The sequence below is a fragment of the Rutilus rutilus genome (assembly GCF_951802725.1).
Source record: "Rutilus rutilus genome assembly, chromosome: 2".
NCBI lineage: Eukaryota > Metazoa > Chordata > Actinopteri > Cypriniformes > Leuciscidae > Rutilus > Rutilus rutilus.
The window spans coordinates 18,519,650-18,542,067 of record NC_140210.1 but is presented as its reverse complement, the minus strand read 5'-3'; the positions used below and the strand labels follow the sequence as shown (position 1 = coordinate 18,542,067).

General features: G+C 36.9%; 1 protein-coding gene across 1 annotated transcript in view; it reads right to left on the bottom strand.

The window, feature by feature from the left end:
- Window positions 1–22,418, bottom strand: part of LOC311286190 (EF-hand calcium-binding domain-containing protein 6) — a 33,920-nt gene that overhangs the window by 9,806 nt on the left and 1,696 nt on the right. Inside the window, exons 3-12 of the mRNA XM_084402292.1 lie at window positions 18,244–18,344; window positions 18,095–18,172; window positions 17,837–17,980; window positions 15,723–15,860; window positions 15,364–15,497; window positions 14,759–14,901; window positions 14,481–14,677; window positions 12,506–12,613; window positions 11,987–12,052; window positions 10,415–10,525 (exon numbers count right to left, since the gene is read on the bottom strand). Coding sequence (XP_084258418.1) covers window positions 10,415–10,525; window positions 11,987–12,052; window positions 12,506–12,613; window positions 14,481–14,677; window positions 14,759–14,901; window positions 15,364–15,497; window positions 15,723–15,860; window positions 17,837–17,980; window positions 18,095–18,172; window positions 18,244–18,344 — 1,220 coding nt within the window. The remainder of the gene's footprint in view (window positions 1–10,414; window positions 10,526–11,986; window positions 12,053–12,505; window positions 12,614–14,480; window positions 14,678–14,758; window positions 14,902–15,363; window positions 15,498–15,722; window positions 15,861–17,836; window positions 17,981–18,094; window positions 18,173–18,243; window positions 18,345–22,418) is intronic.

Genomic DNA, 22,418 nt, shown 5'->3' with positions numbered 1-22,418 from the left:
GACAGTTTGACAGTTGATCCCAAGCCTCCGTTAATAAGTCTAAAGCGTCACTTTAGAACTAGTAACGAGGGAACGTTGAGTTGCTTAATTGAAGCTTTTTGTATTATGTAGAGGACAGTATTATGAGAGATTGATTAAACGAGATTGACTGAGCGATATGTTCGTCTTTGTTCCATGACAGCGCTGCTAAAAACAACTTCCTTGTTCTGACTCAATCATAAAGACAGTCTTTGCCGCCATCAAGAGGCATAATAATAACTTTCACTTAAGTCCATATCACAATCCCTTCTCAATAGCAAATAGGACATATTATTTATATAGAACAATTTTTAAATGAACAACAATAGCCATTATAAAAGACAATTGGAGACAAACAGAAGCAAACAATTTAGTCAAACGTACAAACTGCACTCTAGTTGTTTTTGTGGTCAATGCACACCATTGACCACAACATTCTTTTAAATAGACTAGAAAACTATGTTGGCATTAGTGGAATTGCACTAGCATGGTTTAAATCATACTTATCTGACCGTTATCAGTTTGTAGCAGTAAATGAAGAGATGTCTTATCAATCACAAGTTCAGTATGGCGTACCACAAGGCTCAGTACTAGGACCGCTGCTGTTCACTCTGTACATGCTACCATTAGGAGATATCATTAGGAAACATGGAATTAGCTTTCACTGTTATGCCGACGATACTCAGCTCTATATTTCTTCAAAACCTAACGAAACTTACCAATTCACTAAATTAACAGAATGCATAGCTGATATAAAAAATTGGATGACTCGTAATTTCCTACTTCTAAATTCTGAAAAAACAGAGATTCTAATTATTGGACAAAAAACTTCCTCACGTAATAACCTAGAATACTGTCTAACACTTGATGGCTGCTCTGTTAAGTCTTCGTCGTCGGTTAGGAACCTGGGTGTGCTCTTTGATACCAATCTTTCATTTGAAAGTCACGTGTCTAGTATCTGTAAAACCGCATTTTTCCATCTTAAAAATATATCTAAATTACGTCATATGCTCTCATTGACAAATGCGGAACAATTAGTTCATGCGTTCATGACATCAAGGCTAGATTATTGTAATGCTCTACTGGGTGGTTGCCCTGCACGCTTAATAAACAAACTACAGCTAGTTCAAAACGCAGCAGCTCGAGTTCTTACCAGAACCAGGAAGTATGACCATATTAGCCCAGTTCTGTCAACACTGCACTGGCTCCCTATTAAACATCGCATCAATTTTAAAATATTGCTGATTACTTACAAAGCACTAAATGGTTTAGCTCCGCAGTACTTGAGCGAGCTCTTAACGCATTATACTCCTTCACGTCTATTGCGATCTCAAAATTCCGGCCAGTTGATAACACCTAGAATATCAAAATCAACTGCTGGCGGTAGATCCTTTTCCTATTTAGCACCAAAACTTTGGAACAGCCTTCCTACCATTGTCCGGGAAGCAGACACACTCTGTCAGTTCAAATCTAGATTAAAGACACATCTCTTTGACATAGCGTTCACATAATACATTATAGACTTCTATAATTCAATTTTAGGCTGCATAGATTAGGTCAGCTGGAACCGGGAACACTTCCCATAAATCCTGATGTACTTGTTACATCATGAGAAGAATGGCATCTACGCTAATTTTAGTGTCTTTGTTTATCCCAAGGTTTTCCCGCAGCCTGCCGGATCCAGGCCGTTTCCAGATCTGATGAAGGACCTTCGCCTGGACCGATGACAACGCAGTGCTGAAGTGCCAACTAGTCTCTCTCTATGGAGGATCCCTTTCCCTACAGATAAAGCGTCGTCGGGAAAACTCAATTTGCGTATCTACCCCGAATTGATAAAATAAAATAAAATTCTGAATCAAAACTATAAGGAAACACCAGTAATTTGTTTAGGCTTGGTTTGTGGGGAATTCCAAACCTGCACACATATATTCAAACGCACATAACTATAGAACCCGTTCTTAAAGCGCATCTGAACGCCATCAGCGTTTCTCACAGGTTCACGTTTGAAGTCTGTGTAGAGAGAATGGTGTCGTCTTGGCGGCCCCAATTTGAGAACAAATGATCGTTGCGACGGAGGCGAATCGATCAAAACTAACTTTGGCTGGAAAATAACTTTATTAAAGAACCGCTATAAAGCCAAAACAATCTTACATTAAATTATACATTTATCTCTGTAAAGCTGCTTTGAGACAATCTACATTGTTAAAAGCGCTATATAAATGAAGATGACTTGACTTGACTCTAGTACAGGATTCAAGTGAAATATAGCCAAATAGTTATGAAGCTTAATTTTCCCCTTAACCAAAATCGATTTGCTCTGGAAAAAGTAATAGATGAATAAGACCAAAGATCGCCCGTTTGATATACCCCAAATTAATTATATCTCATATTTAACCACTATCTATAAGAGCCAGCGGCAAATTCCAGAAGGATTGGCCGAGATGATGCTGTTCTCTGCGGGTACATGAGTGATGAACGGCCGCTGACGGCCTGGAGCTCGAACCTGCAAAAGCTTCTGAACAAATCATAAAATAGGCACTTAGATTATATATTAGTCACATATTTGAGGTCTAAATAACTACATTCTTGCCTAAAAAACATTTAAAACTACATTTTGTGACACAACTACAGAAATATTTATAAAAAATATGGTGAATTTGCTCGACCGCCATGACAGTCACCGCAAGCGGAGTGATACAAACGGTGAAACGGTTAGAGTGATGTTACTGCTCAAATATCGCACGGCTGGAAAAGGCTCTCAGCCAATCAGATTCGAGAACCAGAAAGAACCGTTGTATAAATATATATATACCCCTGACGGTGTCTCGGTTCTTGTTTGTCAGTCGTTGTCTTTACACACCTACGTAAAACTGTTGCGTTTCTTGTTCCACCATTAGAGTATGATCTTTGTATTCCTGTTTGGATTTATGTTTATGATGTTGCTTTGTGTGCTTGTGGAAGACTGCTTGCAAATAGATCCTTGCCTCTCCTCTTCCATGCTAACCGTGACAGAACGACCTTCCAGAAAAAAATATGGATCTAGCAACAGTACGCCGCCGCCTCCTCCTCACCCAGGATGATTGTTCCCTCAAGCAACCATACCAGTGATTTTTTGGACCTTGCTTATCAGACCTACTACCCTGACAGTGCTTTGATTTCCTTTTTTATGCTGGACTCAATGAACAGTTAAAAAACAAGATTGCTTTTTCTGTTTATGGTCCTCAAGGGAGATTTGGGGATTTTGTTGAGCTTGTGCTCTTGACAAGTGTTTCGTCCTTCACCGTGGGTGAGATGGAGGGGGATGTAGCCACTCGCACACCACAGACCCATAAAATGAGCCCACTCCCACGACCACAGAGTGGTCTCATATGGACTCCCAAAGAAAATTCACCACAAGCTCTGGTGGTTCCGGAGCGTGCACCATCGCTATATGGACCTCCTTGGCAATTGATTCCGGCATCATAGGTTGCGGACCCACCGATGATGTCAGTATGTGCTGCGCTGTCCGGTGCTCTCAGCGCTCCCAAGACAAGTTTAATGAAACGTTTTCAGGGTGCAATTAGTGTATTCTACAAAAAAAGCAAAACAGTAGTTGAGAAAACGTTTTATTAAACAGCACAAGTGCACTAAGGGCATGTCTGAATCCACTTTTGCTAGTTTAACGGGAAAAATTGTCAGCACGCCCGGCGCAAAGTCTAAAAGGGTTGTCCCTATTCTTTTAATGAGTAATGGGTGTGTTTTGGGCGTAACGTGCAATAAACTAATCGGAGTCTCATCTCCCATTGCCTTTAAAAGCCAGTTGCGCTCAAGCCATGGCGGATTGCTATTTACATGGCGGAATTTGCAAGCAGAAAGACTGAACGCTTCTCCAGAGCAGACCATCTACAGGACAAGCCGGATTCCACCAAATCTTTATGTACACAATGATAATCTGTTACATTGTAATCCTTTTATTTTTAATATTTGGCATGTTTGTGTACTGCTGCGCATCCCTGTGTGTGTAATAAGCAGAGTGTATGCACGTTGTGCACCCGCCTATAGGCTCATATAAGCTTTTTTTAAATAACAAAACAATACTGCGCCATTGACTTTATACCAGGTTTTTGTTGGTCAATGGCGGAGTCTAATTTTTCAGTTGCCTCAAAATAGCAACGCGCCAACAATACGCTTGAACACACCTCGTTTTCAGACCAGCACACCCATGGGTGAACAGATGGGAGCAAATGCATTTGCCATTTAAACAACGTGGCGTAGGACGTGAAAATGATAACTGCGTCAGGCTGAAACTAGCAAAAAAAACTTGCATTGCGCCGGATGTATGATAGGGCCCTGAGTTTTTATAAATTGCCCTCCTCCCCCATCCACTCAGCTCTGCAAGTTCAAGTATGATAATGTAATGATGGCTCTTGAATTTAAACTTTACATGCCAAATTCTATTTAGATTAACATAACATGTATTTTAGATTGCCACCCAAGTTCAGATCTGATTCAGAGTCATTGGCAGACCCCCTCTCTGCCTAAGACGACTGATCTTCAGAGGATAGACAGCATGTTGTTTTAACAGACGAGGGGTCGGTTGAACTCCTTGTGGACCCACTGTTCTCCACAAGCGGAGATAGAGGGATTTGAAATTAAAAGAAGAGGGAACTTGAAGGAGGAAGGAGTCCCATCACTCGCAGAGACGAGACGCCCACAGAGATAACTGGTGAATGAATGGGCTGCTTATTTCGCTTTTATATCATCTCGTCTGAGGATGGATGGACTGAGTGAGGGAGTGAAAGAGAGGAATAAGTAGATGCACATTTATCACGTTTGGACTGTATTGTTCTGTTTAATCTGGGCCACCATCTGAGAGCAGGAGACGTGTGTGTGGAGAGAGGAATGTGTGAAAGAGACTACAAGAGCCACATGAGTGAGCTGCTGGGGCTCAGACTGAAAATGTGTGTGTGTGTGTGTGTGTGTGGTGTTTGTGCAATTATTATTAAAAATCTTTAAAGGGACAATTTACCCAAAAATAAAAATAATGTCATTATTTACTTACTCTCATGTCATTCCAAACCTTATAGCATTTGTTTCTACAATACAAAAGAAGATATTTCGATTTTTTTTGTTTTGAACCCCACTGACTTTCATTTCTTTTGTGTTCTGCTTTGGATATGAATGATATATCAAATCAGAGGGCTTGTTGAAAAGAGGTGTACTATTACTATTTCCGAAGCAATCAGTCTTGTGATTTGACCTCCAATAACTACACTGGAGTTAAAATGTTTTTGATAGAAGTCTTGTGTATTTATATACAAATATAGTAAAAACAGGAATGTTGTGAAATATAATTAATTACAATTGGTTTAATCATCCTAATATGCTGATTTAGTGCTCAATAAACTTTTTGTCTTATTATTAATGTTCAAAACATTGTTGTGCTGCCTTATAATTTTGTGGATACCGTGATACATATATAAAAAGTACATTTTGATGAATATAAAGTTTAAAAGAACTGTATTTATTTGGAATATAAATCTCTAATAACATTTTAGATGTCTGTTTAACTGTCCCCTTTCTGTTACCATAGATAGATAGATGGTAAATGGTAAATGGACTGCATTTATATAGCGCTTTCGCTATATAGATAGATAGATAGATAGATAGATAGATAGATAGATAGATAGATAGATAGATAGATAGATAGATAGATAGATAGATAGATAGATAGATAGATAGATAAAATAGATAGATAGATAGATAGATTGATTTGCGGTTGCTGGTCAGTTTGTCTGTCGATATCGACTTCTATAATTTTATGTTTTCAATGCCTCTTTCATAAAAGGATTCACATTGTATAGCCACAATGTGTGTGTGTTAGTGTGTGTGTTTGTGTCCAGTTTCCCCTACAGCTGCAGCTTCAGCGGATTACCCATCATCCACACGGCAACATTACACAAGTCGTTCTTTGAACAAAAGTCATGGCTGCTATTAATGAGATGGTAATCCCGGGCACCGCTACCTCCCAGATCTGCTTCCACTGACAGGGGAAGAATGTCCAAACGGCCTGCTCACAACACCCAGCACAACACTGAGGCCATTGTCACCAGCGCTGGTCTGAGCCCTGGACCCAGCTCAAGGAGTTATCCCCTTCCATCCCGATCCTGTCCCCACACCCCCGTCTCAACCCCTTCACACCCCATGAATAAAAATTAAAGCCCTAAATGGGTGGAGGGAGGAAAGGAAAAAGAGAGAGGGACCGAAGAGAGAGAAAGAGGAAAAACAAAATGTTTTGGTGGAGATTAGGGTGGGATATCTGGGATTTTGACGTCTGAGGTTCCCACACGAAGATCTGACATCTACACATCCTATGACTGCTTGGTTTCTTGGTCTCACCATAGGGACCACACAAACTGTGAGGGGCCCAACAACCCTTAGGCCACTTTACCACCATAGAGAGAGGTAGACAAATCAAGCTAAATTGAGGCTGATGAAACACTCTTAACACTACAAGCATCACCAGATGTTTACAGTAAAACATTTTTTTTTTTTTATTAATAATAATAATAATAATAATATATATACTTTAATCATTAATGCTAGAGCAATCAAAAAGTAAATAACTTATGATAGATCAGATTTTCATACTTTTCAAGCAGTATAAACGACCATTACTGAAGCAAAGCCTTCAAATCTGCAGAGGGAATAGAGTAACATGATATTAATCTTCATGGATAGGACTATACTTTGTTATAATATATAATATAATATAATATAATATAATATAATATAATATAATATAATATAATATAATATAATATAATATAATATAATATAATATAATATAATTAGATGATATTAAAGGACAAGTTTGGTATTTTACACTTAAAGCCCTGTTTTCAGATCGTTTCTGATGAAATAGAACGGTTAAGATTGAAATTTGGACACATGCTGCTGGCCCGAGAATTTTCGGTTTCTGTGGTAGCGATTTTTGTGTGAGCATATCAGTGAACACCCCTGACCACTCGGTGAGTTTCACGTCTTTGTAAACGAAAGTTGAATGCGTTTTAGGAAGGATTGTTCCAGTGCACCTATGCAGCCATTGTGGTGGGGGGGGGTGCTACCACAGAAACCGAACATTCTCAGGCCAGCAGCATTTGTCCAAATTTCAATCTTAACCGTTCTATTTCATCAGAAACGATCTGAAAACAGGGCTTTAAGTGTAAATTACCGAACTTTAAAGCAGCACTCAGTAGCTTCGGGATTTCTACGCTGTATTCTCGCTTTTCGCTCGCAGGTTTCTCTCTAGAGCTCCCCCCACAGCTTCGGAATAGATATTTGACAACACTGTTGTAAAAACTCGTTGGTGATTCTCAGACACCAGAGGCTAGTAGATCAACGACATCAAAGCAGATGGGACATTCTTTAAAACGTCTTCTTCATTCGGGTTCGAACAGTGTGAGGGAGCGCAATAATGACAGCATTTTAGCAGATTTCTTTTGGCCGTAAAGCAGTTGTTTACATCGCGAGACCTGATATCACGCAAGACTTCCTGACGCGGCAGCCGGTGGCCCGCCGCCCCAAAGTTGCAAGTGCGTATTTTCCGCTCACGGGCACCAGGGGGATGCGAAACGACCACCATTCAACCCGAAATAAGTATTATAACCATTCCAATGACTCCGAAGCTGTTCAGTTAAGGTAAAAAAGTTACTTAGTTCACCTTTAAAGGGATCATGAACTGAGAGAACAGATTTTCCTTGAGCTTCCTTGAGCTTAAGACATATAACATATCCATTTCACTGTGGATTCTTTGGTAAATCAGTCGCAATTTCGGTGCAATTTCATATGCAATGTTTATTTGTTACTATCTACTCACATGTACCTTTATCTTGTATTGTTGCTATTAAATGTCCAATATAAGGTTCAATAATGTGATTAAACTCAGAAGAAAGCTAGAGCGGGATGTGAGCGATGTTAATCTGGTGATGTCTGAATGTTGACAGCTAAAGCTCTGTTTGACTAACATGTCAAAGTTTCACCCAAACAGAGGAAATGCCACACAGGAACTACTGACACTGGGATCAGGCCGCTTTAGCATGAATGATTTAGCATTTCTCATGGGACAGAGGGAAAGCGAAAGGGAAAGAGCGACAGTTTGTAGCTGTCATTGGCGGGGCATGGTCGGCCTTTCTCACTGTTCTCTGCGAGTATAGAAGTTCTAAAGTTTTCTTTCTCTCTATTCAGGAGGTCCCTTGGACCATGGGCTTTTTCCCCACTGTTAGTATTACAAAATCCCCATTCAGTATAACCCTTGTCACCTGTCAACTAAGCCAGGCTGGTTTTCTAGGTCTTTATCCCCTACACACACTGAGAGAAAATAAAATGAGCAGCTAAGCTTAAACCCTGCCCCCATTTGATGCGTACACACACACGCACGCACACACTAAAACTGCATGTCTCAGAGCTGCTACTCTAGCAGATTAAAATTCATTACCCTGTTCTATTTAAGAAACGTTTACATAGCGTTGGTTATTGTTGGTCATTCATTAGGTGGTTAGGGGAGTTCACATGGGTCCCCCAGGGTGGTCAGAACCTAATCCTCATATCCAACCATTTTAAAGCATCTTCGCATAAACACAAAATATGTGGGCTCATTGCAAGAAACACGTATCATATATAGGTTATTCTCATATTCCTCTTTTTTTGTTCCCCATGCATGTGTTGCATTTATTTCATCACTGGTTCACCACTGTGCTTTCAGCAGCATAAATATTTTGGTAACACTTTATTTCGATAGTCTACTTTAGACATACTAAAAACTATAACTTTGCAACTACATGTCAACTACCAGTCATTAGAGTTTTAGTAAACAGTCATCTGCTAACACTTTATTTTGATGGTCCTTCAACAGACATTCTACTGACTATAAGTAACTTTGCAACTATGTCATACTTATTCTACTAACCCAAACCTAACAGTAATACTGAGTTAGATGACATGTAGTTGCAAATTAATGACAGTTAGTTGACATGTAGTTGCAAAGTTACTTGTTAGTGGAATATCTTGTTGACAATCGAAATAAAGCTTAACCAATGTTTGAGTTCAAGCATTCTGAGTTTGAATTTATGCCATCACAACTTTAAAGGGATAGTTCACCCAAAAATGAAAATTCTATCATTGTTTACTCACCCTCAAGTTGTTCCAAACCTGTATGAGTTTCTTTGTTCTGCTGAACACAAAGGAAGATATTTGGAAGAATGTTTGTAACCAAACAGATCTCGGGCCCCATTGACTACCATAGTATATTTTTTTCCTACTATGGAAGTCAATGGGGACCGAGATCTGTTGATTACAAACATTTTGGGTGAACTATCCCTTTAACGGCATATCATTTAAAATTTGTTTAAAATGAACTGAAATGCATATCTGACTCACATGCTAAATTATAGGATGATTGTTTTTGCAAATAAGCTTTTATCAGTTAGCCAATGTTATGCATACACTGTTTTATAGACCTGCATATTTTTTAGGCTAGCATAGGCATCCGGAAAAGCACAATGACAAAAATACAAAAGCAAAGGAGAGAGCCACCCTGAAGAATGACGTCACTAGAGACCTAATCTCTTCCCTCTTTCTGAATACAAATCATGCAAACTGTTGTAGCCACAAAAAACACACACACACACAAAAAAACACAAATAACTACTATACAATTTCAAATACGTTTCATTTAAATTATGGCTTGTATTGTCTTATATTTAAAATTTCATTACATTTAAAAATTTCTCTTAAACGTAGAGAAATGCAGAGCATTATTTGCAAAGCGATTTGCAAAGAAAAGGTTGTGTTACTTGTTGCTGAGATCAAAAATGACAATAAGCTGTGGACATGATTTCACTGTAATCAAATAATTTCATCATATTTTTCTTAGATTTTCAGCATTTGGCTAAAGTCTTTAAAATACAATCAATTGAAACGGTTTTACCTATTTAAAATTAAAATGAGTAGAACCTTCTAGTTGGAGACTATGTTAATATGTTAATGTTAATAAATTGAAATATTCTAAATGAATAAACGAACAAACACACCGCATTGTCCATGCAATTTAAAATTCCATATTTTGTCACCAATTTTTTAATTAATTACTTTTGTGGGGTGAAATGTTTCTAAATCTCTTAAGGATCCTTGAAACCAATGCTGATCAAAATCCCAAAACAATATAAAACAAATTTCTTTTTTTTTTCTTTTTTTTCTTAAAAGCTTACTAATTCCCTCTTATTACATTTGTAATAGGTATGCAGTCCTGCAACATGATGCCAACATTAAATAGTAAAAAAAAAAAGAAATCCAAAACTAGTGTGCAGCTAACATTGATATAGCAAATGTTAAGCTGACTGGTTTAACGGCTCTGTACCTGGTGTCAAAGGCTGCCATGAAGATCGGGTACTGCACATTTCCGTGGCGGTCAAGAGGGAGCCTGTCCAACAGCTGCTCAAACTGAGGGTCGGAAATCTCCAGGCCAAACCTGTGGAGAAGGTCAGGGGAAGGTCAGCACCAGATCACTGATGTCACCACAGGCAGAGGGTCCACTCATCAGGACCGGCCAGTCCAGCAGATCTTAAGCATACGCCACTCATTGACCCTCTCGCGCACTGCAGAGTCAAGAGGTCATAAGGTCAACTGCCCTCTTCACCCGGGCATCGCACAGAGCTGGACACACACTGGCCAGTCAATCAAGGGATTAGACTTCACATACACGTATGCACACCCTCAAATATTCACTCACACAAACTACAACCTTCACTCGCTCCAGAAAACACAGATAAAGACAAATGAACTTATCAAAGATTATGAATAAAAATGTGAGATTGTCCTTCAGATCTGACAGACATGGTCCACACTCACTACAATACTACATACTCAAATAAAGAGGATTATGGTGAGGTAAATGTGTTTTAAAGGACAGAGAGAAAAGACAGGGGTGTTTCAAACTTCAATGATATGAGTAAATTAGGTTCTCACTTAGTTTAGACGCTAATAAGGCAGGGTCTTTTTTGAGGGGGCAGCAGTCTCAGTAATGGCTTACTTAGTCCCGTAGGCAAGAAACAATTCTTTTTAACAACTATTCGTCATATACACATGCCAGTCTAGTACAGTGGTTTTTACAACCAGGGGGCCGGAGCCCACTAGGGGGCCTCACCACACTTCAAAGGGGCCACAAGATGGCTTAAATTAAAGACAAACTTTAAAACAGCAAAAAAAAAAGAAAAAAAAAAGTACGCTGACATTGTATTTCTTTATTTAATTTAACTGTCATTTTTATTTATGGACCAGGACTCTTACAGTATTGGAAAACCTTGTAATATGATGGAATTTTAATGTCATTTCTACCTGGAAAAGTCATGAAAAATCTAATAAACATTTTATAATGAGTATACATTTTAAAATGTTTCTATTTATGTCATTCTCTAAAATATTTTATTAGGTAGACATAGCTGAGAAATTGCAATTTGTGAGTACAAAAAAATAAATAAACTGTAATCACAAACAACTAGAAAACCAGACAAACGCTAAAGAACGTTGTTACTGAAAGTTATGGAATTTTATACTTTATAATTATTTTATTTCATTATTTTAATATATTGTCACTCCTAGTTTCTGTCAATAATATTTTTTTGAAAATGAGCAGCTTTGTCATAACAACAGAAGTACCAGAAATATATTAGGAGGCCTTGGAGTCAAAAAGGTTGAGAACGACTGGTCTAGTGTTCAAATCCAATGATCAATTTAGCATTTTGTGTCACCAAATGAGAGTGCTGATGATGACGACAATATTTTTAAAGTAAATATGCTGAAAGTGAGACTCGATCAGTCATAATAATCATAATCATGCAGCTTAATTATCATTTAGATTTATTTTAGAAGCTGCGTTCAAACATTAAAGAGAAAATGATTTTATGAAGGATAAGAAAGATGAAAAATGTACCTGCTCTCCATTGCAGCTCGAAATTCTTCTTTACTTATAGTCCCCTTATTAAGCTTGTCAATGTTCCTATACAAATACAAACACACAAAGAAACACACATAGATTTTGAAAAATAAAAAATGACATTCTCTTTTCAACAAGTATAATAGAGCATTTGCTAAACGCATTAGCTCTAGGTAAGTAAGAGAATGGTCTTTTCAAACTCAAGAGAGATGCTTCTAGTTAGAGGATTTGGAGTTGAGGGAGTTCTAAAGGAATCTCATTTGAGCAGAAGTGTTTCTATGATGAGGTTCTTGGTAACAATGGAAAGGTATAATTAAAGAGACCAAAAAAAAAACGTGTCAACCTTTGACCCAAAAGGTAGTAAAACATCTTGTGTTAAAAGAGAGAGAAAAGATACCTGTTCTCAATTTAGAGGGTGTTAATGGGGTCTTGTTCACAAGGAGAAAAGAGGAGAAAGAGTAGAAGGAAGAAAGAGAGAGAGAGAGAGAGGGAGAGAGAGAATGGGATTGTACTCACTGAAAGGTCTGGAGGAGGGAGAGGTATTCTGACTGAAACAGGCGAGTTAATTTGGCCTCTATGGCACTTAAGGAGGAAGCACATCTGAGGTTCTCATCAGAATGAAACCTACAGAAAAAATGTATGTTGCATGTTTTTCTTTAGAATATATACATATATAAACATTTAAGGTTCAAATATCCACTACAAATGACACTGGAAGCCTTTGATTTAAATAATAATAAAATACTTGTAAATATATATAGTGAAGTGAAGTTATTTAGAGAAAAGCTGTATCATATTTTGTTTACAGACTGCATTAGATCTAATATTTTGTTATCTATTGCAATAAAATTCATGGATTGCAAAATGTGGCTTAAGTGTTTAAATACTTTTTGGGGCCACTGTATATTGTCACCATGGTGAAAGGTTCTATACATTGTAACTGTTTGCCTGGCCCATTTTATTCATCCGCCAATCCTTTAAGCTGTGGACCACCCTAATCAAACCAAACACAGTAAGTCTAGGCCTAATGTTCAGCTGCTGTTTACTGAACCCTGTGTGCTGGGTGACCCAGGGCAGGGAGGAACTATGGGCCGTAAGCTTGTTAGAAATGGAAAGAGTTTGACTACAAGGCTTAAAGATCACTTTCTCTGGATGCTTCTGTGTAATTTGGGCTCTGTGTAAGCAGAGACAAGACTCAGAGTTTCTGTTTCCACACTGCTCTGTTACTGGTGACAGAACGGAATTATCTACACTTATCAGAATCAATATTGTATGTGGTCATGTTCAGATAAAATCCCACCATATGCACAATTTAAAAGTTTGGTGTTGTTAATTTTTTTTTTTTAAGTTTAATAAAGTAATTTGACTAAAAACAGTAATATTGTAAAATTCTGATACAAAAAAAAAAAAAAAAAAAATGTTAATATGGAAAGCAAATTTTTTAAGCCTCATTACTCCAGTCTTCAGTGTCACATGCTCCTTTAGAAATCCTTTGAATATGCTGATTTGCATGTTGAAAACAGTTGAACTTCTTAATATTTATCTGCTTATTAAGCTGCGTAATATTTTTGTGGAAACCGTGATACATTTTTTTCAGGATTATTTGATAAAAATGAAGTTCAAAAGAACAGCATTTATTAGAAATAAAAATATTTTGTAACACTGCAAAATGTAAATTTGATTAATTGAATGCATCCTTGCAGAGTAAATATATATTATATATAAAATAAAAAAAATAAAAACTTACTGACACCAAACTTTTAACCGGTATTGTGTACAAAGATTTCCTGTTTTGTTTGTTCAGCATTGACTTCGTTTGCACGAAAAATTCTGATAAATATTCTGAAATTAGATGGATTTAAACATATTCAGTTGTCTGTGTCATGTAAATATAGTGATGTGATTGTCATATCCCAATTAATTCTGGCTACTAGCATATGTCTGTATTAATCCACTTGAATATGGAATATTTATGTATATCTATGCATCTGTATGAGTAATGTAAACTGAATGAGCTAAAGGATTTTAAGTGCCCCTTCTTCACTTAAAGAAAATTTGGCATCCTGGCCAAATTTGCCCCTTGGCCTCTGTCCATCATGGCCTCCTAATCATTCCCATACACTGATTGGCTTCATCACTGTCCACCAGTAAGCTGGTGTGTGGTGGGCGTTCTGGCGCAATATGGCTGCCGTCGCATCATCCAAGTGGATGCTGCACATTGGTGGTGGTTGAGGAGATTCCCCCCTTCCATATGTAAAAAGCGCTTTGAGGTCTCAGAAAAAGCGCTATATAAATGTAACGAATTATTAAAATTATTTTAGCCTCATTCAATTTACATTGGATGTTTCTTTTTATGCTTTTAAAATCTTAGTAAGCAAAAATGTGTTGCCTCTTTGCCACAAAAAAAGAGCAGAATTGCAGATGTTGTAAGAGAGATCAAAGCTCCATATGAATAAACATGATTAGGATATTGCTATGTTGTAAATCTGACCGGTGTTTTGGGTTGGAGATGATCTTGTGAGTGATGCCATCTGAACTTCTGTCCTGGAAGGAGCGCAGGAAGTTCAAGTACTGCACGCAGCCCTTTTTAAGCTTCAGACCACACCGAGACAGAAACAGGCCCAGGTGCTTTGTCTTCAGGTGCAGGCCAAACTTCCCTAACACCTGCAGAAAGTCTGCACCCCTCACCTGCAAACAGAGCACACACAACATTTACATCAATCGATATGATAAACCAGCCTGTTTATGAAGCCCGATGCTGTTTGTTACCCTCCCGCTGTTCTCAGGATCCAGTTGATCAAACTCTGTTTTCATCTTCTGAGCTCCTTCTCTGAATCTGTCCTTCAGCCATGTCTCAATGGCAATAGATGTGTGACGCTCCTCTTCTGCCTTAGAGAGTGCCCTAGCAGGAGCTGCAGTGAAGAGGAAGGCATGACAGGAATTTATGAAAATTTTAATTATGTAATGACATAACTTAATCTTCTGATTAGTTCAAATTAGACCAAGCAAAAGCTAAATCATTAGTACCATACTGAAACAGGATCACAGCACCCTCTATAGGTCGACTGTTGCTCAAGTACACATCTAAAGCAAACTGAAACGGCTAGTTTATCTAAAGCCTGTCCCTCTGCTTCTGAGAAAATCAATCCTATTGATCTATAATCATTTCAATTAATAATTTTAGTACAATAGTAATTTGACTTCGGTTTACTTTCACTTATGACTGTGATTGGACTACTTTTTTGATACATTTGATTACTGATTATTTAGTAAATTAACAGATAAGGACACTTTATAAAGCAGACAAAATCAGCTCATGAAACATTACCTGAAACTGTACGAATTCTATATTATTAGCTAACAGGCAGCTTTACCTTTTGTGTCCTCAGCTTTAGCGTTAATTGAAGTGTGGTAGTTTTTCTCATTGTTTGGTTCAATCCTTCTGCTCAATCCCAATTTCTTCAGAAAAATAGTCTGTTTGGCTGCTCCAAGTCCATCCACATCTAGCCTGTTTAAAAAAAAGAAAAAAAAGATGGATGGATGATTTTTTTATTGAATTGTTTTTTTTTTTTTTATAGAAAATTCTATTCTAAAAAAAAAAACTCTGTAGTTATATATTGTGCATTATATGTTATGTTTGTGCATTTATTTATTTATGCATTCATATATACCATTACGTAATGGTATATATGAATGCATAAATAAATAAATGCACAAATTAATAATTTCAAACCTTTTCCATAATTTTTCAAAATCTGGATCTTTCAGGTGAAGTTTGAGCTTGTTGAGAATATTTCTGAACTCTGCGGCAGAAATCCAGTTTTCAGTAAAATTGTCTGACTTGCACAAAACCTCTACACACTCCAGAAACCTACAGTGGGAGAAATGGGTTCACAATCAGGGTAAATAGCAACTCAGAAGCTCATTTTTCATGTTTATGCACTATTGTTCAACAGTTTGGGATTGGTAAGATCTTTTAAATCTTATGTTTTTGAAAGAAGTCTTTTATGCTCACCATGTCTGCATTTATTTGACCAAAAAATACAGTAAAATCACTACTGTTTTCAAATTATACTATATTAATATTGCAAAATATTTAATATATTTTAAAATGTAATTTATTTCTGTAATAGCAAAGCTTAATTTTCAGAAATCATTCTAATATGCTTATTTTGTGCTCAGGAAACCATGACACAATTTTTTTTCGTTGAATAGAAAGTTCAAAAGAGCTGCATTTATTTGAAATATAAATCTTTTGTAAATATATTTAATGTCACTGATCAATTGTATCCATCCTAGCTAAATACTAGTATTATTTTCTTTAAAAAAAACACACCTAAAATGATTGACCTAATTTTTTTTAATGGTGTATGCTGACAGTGGTATCAGAAAACATTCAAATTATTGACATATTGAAAATCTCTTATTTACTCTTTTTTTTTTTTTTTTAAGAGATTGTTTAAAAATTCTGTTGTTTTTTTTTGTCCCTCTCACACTCACACTCTCTCACACACACACTGTCAATCATACATATGAGGAGGAAGAGAGCAAGAGATTAAACGCTTCTCTTTATTATGTCCCTTCATCTCTTCCACTTATCCTTTCTTTCTATTTTCAACCTTTTCGGACCCATAAATCTGCCCTTTGGGCACTTTTTATGTGTGCCACATTTCTCTTCTTTTCCTGTTTCTCTTTCATCTTTATCCCTCTCTTGTCTTTTTATTCAGTCTTTTTTCTTTCCCTCATCCTATCTTTACCATCTTTCACTTGTAGTCTCATAATCAATGTGTCTGTAAGAAAGAGAGGGAAAATGTGTGAGATTAGTCACAGAGATTTCTTCTTTTTTTTTTTTGCTCACGGCTGGAGTGTGTCTTGGTCTGAGCAGGTCTTACGCAATCAGTACGACACACACACACACACACACTCCAACCAAACTTTCGCACTCTTGCACACTCCCTCTACAACTTCATTGTATCCCATTGCTGCTTTAAACAGTTAGATACAATAGTAGCAGTAGTACAGAGAGGGAGAAATGGAGGTTGCAGAGTAGTAAGCTGCTTTGCTGATCATCCTTTTGCCTTCTTCTCTGAGCTGCTCTCACACTCCCTGCTGGTGACCCTTGAGCTTGAGCAGTTCACATTCTTTCTGAATCGTCACGTCTTTTTAGAGTATTGTTTGAGTGATGATGACTTCTGTTTTTTTGTGGGTTTTTTTACAGTTTAGATTCAATAATCAACAGTGACCCCAAAATGTATTTTTAGATATAAGCTATGTCTGAATGCTGCATTGTATACAAAATAATAAACCAAATGGCATCTATTAATGATGGTTCTCAACCAGGGGGCCGGGACTAGCTACCCATCTAACAGGGGAACATTCTCAAAATGTTTGGCTAACATTCTGGCAAGGTTCTCTCAAAGTTAAAAAACAAACATTCTTCCAGTAACGTAAATAAAATATTCATTTAAAGTGATCTGGTCTTTAATAATGTTCTCAAAAAGTTAACTTAAGACACACTATTTTAGATGTGTTCTTTCCTATTTTACCATACATTTTACTATATATATATAAAAAAAAAAAAAACATGTTTGTGAAATGTTTAGCTTGAAAAGTATGCTTATACTATTTTTCTTTAATATTAATGCTACTCTTGTTGATTAAATTATCTGAACTGTTTATTGATATTGCCTTTTACTTTGCTTTTTTAATTAAAATATAAAATTACTTTTATATTTTAATTCCCACTTTCCCCCAGATGACAACAAAGAATATATTTGATATGACAGTTAACTGGACCATTAACTTCAGCAAAAATACTGCAGTGCGTCACGACCTCAGAGATCTCACCTGCTGCGTGCAGGTCCTCTCAGCAGGGCCAGTGTCTGGGGAATTGTAAGAGGACCTGCAGGGTTACTTTTATTGAAGTCTGGGTCTTTTAAGGCACCGTAAAACTCCTCAAAACTGATAAGCACTCGGTCAGAGAGGTGCAGACTAAACAGAAAGAGCAAGACAGTGTATTTTTTTAATATGGTCAATGTTAGACAACGTTTTATAGCATAACAACATAATGTTTGCTTTGAGAGTTGTAAGAGCGTCATTAATTACCGGAATAGAAGGCTTTTCAGCTGTTTAGCTGTGACAGGCCGTCTCAGGAACTTTGTAAGGATTTCAAGTAAAACAGGTCTAGGAAAAGAACAAACCATTAGAAAATGGAAATATTTTCTAGATTAACATGTGTGTGCCTGTGTTTTTACCTGTTGACCAGAGGTTTGCCATCAGGGTGGTTGTTCTTGAACAGGATTTTGAGTGCCAGAGCTCCAGTAGTTTGAATGCGCTCTTTTAGCTCATCTTCCAGCTTTAAATGAAAGGATGAAATCGGTATATTGGTTAAGTGTAGTTTGTGTATTTAAAAAAAATATACAGTATACAGACCCTTTCCAAAAAATTTGATTATCATGGAAAAGTTTATTTATTTCCACAATTCCATTCAAAACGTTAAACTTCCATAGATTATAGATTCAGGGCCCACAACTTAAACGATTTCAAGTATTTAGTTGTTTATTTGTACATAATTTGGGCTTCCAGCTCATAAAACCCACGAAAACAGGATTTCCAAAAATTAGAATATTACATGAAATCACACAGTAATTACACAGTGATACCATTATTATTATTATTAGACCTTTATTTAACCAGAAAAGAGCTCTCTGAGATTAAAAATCTCTTTCACAGGAGTGTCCTGGCCAAAATGTGCAGCAATACATTCAGTTACATCACAGATAAACATCACACAAACAGATTAGAGAAAAAAAAAAAAAAAAAAAAACCTTAAAAGCAATTGCATAATGTTAGATCAACTTCCATTTGCCGGATAACTGATTTGAAACGGTCCAGAGTCAGTAGATTTTCTAATTTTAATTTAGATTGGAGGAGATTCCAATCAAACGGCGCTGCATACATAAAAGACTTCTTACCAAACTCAGTTCGAGCAAAAGGAACAAAAAGAGTATAAAAGTTTTGCGAACGAAGAGAATAGTTCTTGATAATTTTCTGCTGCACAAAACAACAGAGATAAGAAGGCAACAACCCCAAGATGGCTTTGTAAATAATTAAGTACCAGTGCGTTTTTCTTCTGGTAGACAAAGAAGGCCAACCTACTCTATGGTACAAGGTGCAGTGATGAGTTGAGGATTTACAATTTGATATAAACCTTAGAGCGCCATGATAAACGGCATCTAAGGAAGAAAGAAGATAATAAGGTGCAAATTGATATACAACATCACCATAATCGAGAACAGGGAGAAAAGTAGCAGAGACCATGGTCATTGAACCAGGTTTTGGCTCTTTTGGCAGTGTGGGCAGGTGCAAATCCTGCTGGAAAATGAAGGAAGCATGAAGTGCTCTGAAAATGTCCTGGTAGACGGCTGCGTTGAGTGGACAGCACAGTGGACCAACACCAGCCGATGACATGGCTTCCCAAACCAACACAGACTGTGGAAACTTCACACTGGACTTCAAGCATCTTGGATTGTGTGCCTCTCCATTCTTCCTCCAGACTCTGGGACCTTGGTTTCCAAATGAGATACAAAATTTGCTCTCATCAGAAAAGAGGACTTTGGTCCACTGTGCTTTATTAAATCCAGAGTCAACGCAGCCGTCTACCAGGACATTTTCAGAGCACTTCATGCTTCCTTCATTTTCCAGCAGGATTTGCACTGTGTAATTACTGTGTGATTTCATGTAATATTCAAATTTTTTGAAATCCTGTTTTCGTGGGTTTTATGAGCTGGAAGCCCAAATTATGTACAAATAAACAACTAAATACTTGAAATCGTTTAAGTTGTGGGCCCTGAATCTATAATCTATGGAAGTTTAATGTTTTGAATGGAATTATGGAAATAAATAAACTTTTCCATGATATTCTAATTTTTTGGAAAGGGTCTGTATGTATTTATAAGAACCTTCCACTGCAACACTAACACACTGCTGCACAAACCAAAATGGACATATTACTGATGCAAGACAAAGAACAAAGAACTGAAGGCTTAAATACACAGAGGAAGGTAAACAACAGAACAGGGAACAGGTGTGACACTAATCAGGGACTATGACAACGGCAAAACAGTAACAATGGAACAAAGGGTATGTCTACACGACAAAAATGTACTAAAAAACACAAAAGTTTTTCCTTTGAGTTTTTCACATACAGACGACAATGTTATCAAAACTATCCCAGTTCACATGGATCCATGAAAACGATTAAAAACACTGTATTACGCATGCCAGGCCAGTAGTTGGCGATGCCACTTTGTAAAGAAACACTGTGCACCTATAGAGTGAACACATAATATGCATGTGCATGACGTCACCGTTTTCACAAATTCACGTTTTGGTTGTTTACACAGGGACAATAACAGGATAATTTTCAAAACTTGCACCTGTTTTCAAAAGTTTGCATTTTCAGGCCCCCAAAAATCCATTGTCGTGTAACTGAAGGGCCAAAACGCATAAAAAGTTTTCCGTTTTTAGTTGAAAACAGTGTGGTGCATACGGCATCTAAGACAACTAGACAAGACTAAACAGAACATGATCATGACAGAATGATTCTAACAAGCCAGTTCTTTTAGAGAATAAAAGAACATTTATATTCTTTTCAAAAAGGTCTGTTTAGAACAGTGTTTTTCAAATGTTTTGTCAAAATATTTATTACATTTTTAAATATAGACCTATAAAACTTTAGTACTCTTTTTTTTCTCTCTCTCTCTCTCTGGAGATCCTTAATATTTCTGCAAAAACAGATCACAGAAACTCTTCTAAACTCTGTGAAATATCTCAGAGATCATATTTCCATGTAATATTAACTGGCTTATAAGCCTATACGGATGGCATGCAGATTCATTTGAAAACTGCACTAACTGAAAGATTTAGGCCTACTGATTGTATTAAATATAATGAGTGACAGCATTTCAAGCTTCTTTTGTGACAAGATGGGATAGAGGGGTTGAGTGTTCATCCACACACCCACTCTGACTCTTGTGACGGGTGTGTGTGTGTGTGTACCCCCACTGTGTGACTAAGGCAGCTCTCGTGACCAGGCGGAGTCGAGGGGGCCTGTGTGCTGGGTTCAGTCGGTCAGACAGACAGGACCCAAGGGATAAGACTGGCAGGGTTAATCACACACAACACCCCCTCCAGAAGACAGACACCTGCAGATTTGCAGGACTTTCTCTCTCACACGCCCATTTGCACATATATACCCCCCCCCCCCCCCCTCCTTCTCCTTCTCTTTATCGCTCTTTGCTAATTTCTCTCCTGAGTAAACTCGGCTATACATTGGTGTTAACCACTGAGCTGCAGCTGAGATTTTATCAGTTCTTGTGTTTTATTCTACACGAGCAGTAGCTTTCTTTCTCAATGGGATAATGCCACGCTTTGATGTCAAAAGGAGGAACACAGACCAGCCAGTCCTGTCATTGAGAGGAAAGCACATGGGGATACTTGAGAATATGCCTGTATTAATCTCTGTAGAATCACATTGTGCATGAGACCTGCACAGTGGCTCCAAAACATGTAAATTAATTTTTTTTTTTTTTTTTTTTATTGCATTAAATAAAATATTAAACCAGGCTGCATCTGCAACCACTTTTTCTCAGCTCTAATTTCACTTATCTTAGTTTTTTGTTTTTTTTTTGGCATAATTTTGAAATTTTGAAGTCAGATAGCCCTAACTTCACACTGGTGTCCTAATATAGTAAGCACATGTGGAGTTCATCACATTAATAACAGACATTTTTTTTTAAAGTTTGGAATAATTAATTATTTACATTATTACATTCATATTTTTAATGCTTTTGAAAGAAGTCATTATGCTCACCAATACTGCATTTATTTTATCAAACATACAGTAAAACAGTAATATTGTTGAATATACAATTTAAAAGAACCGTTTCCTATTTTAATATATTTTAATTTATTCCTGTGATGGCAAAGCTGAATTTTCAGCAGCCATTGCTTTAGTCTTCAGTGTCACATGATCCTTCAGAATTCATTCTAATATGCTGATTTGGTGATCAATTATTATTAGTGCTAAAAATATCAATAATGGTCCTTATCATTATCATCATCATTAATTCTTTTTGTGGAAACAGTGATATGTTTTGGCAACATTTTGTGACATTCTTTGATGAGCAGACATTTCAAATTATTTCCAATTAATAATATTTCACAATATTACATCTTTAACTGTATTTTTGACCAAATAAATGCAGCCTTGGTGAGCATAAGAGACTTTAAGTTTTTTTTTAATTAAAAAACAAACATTTTGACCAGTAGAGTATTTGTATGTATTTACAGTAAACAGTATTAATAAACAGTACATTTATTTTATATTGTATAATGTAAAAGCTAACCAACTATTTCAATTAAATAA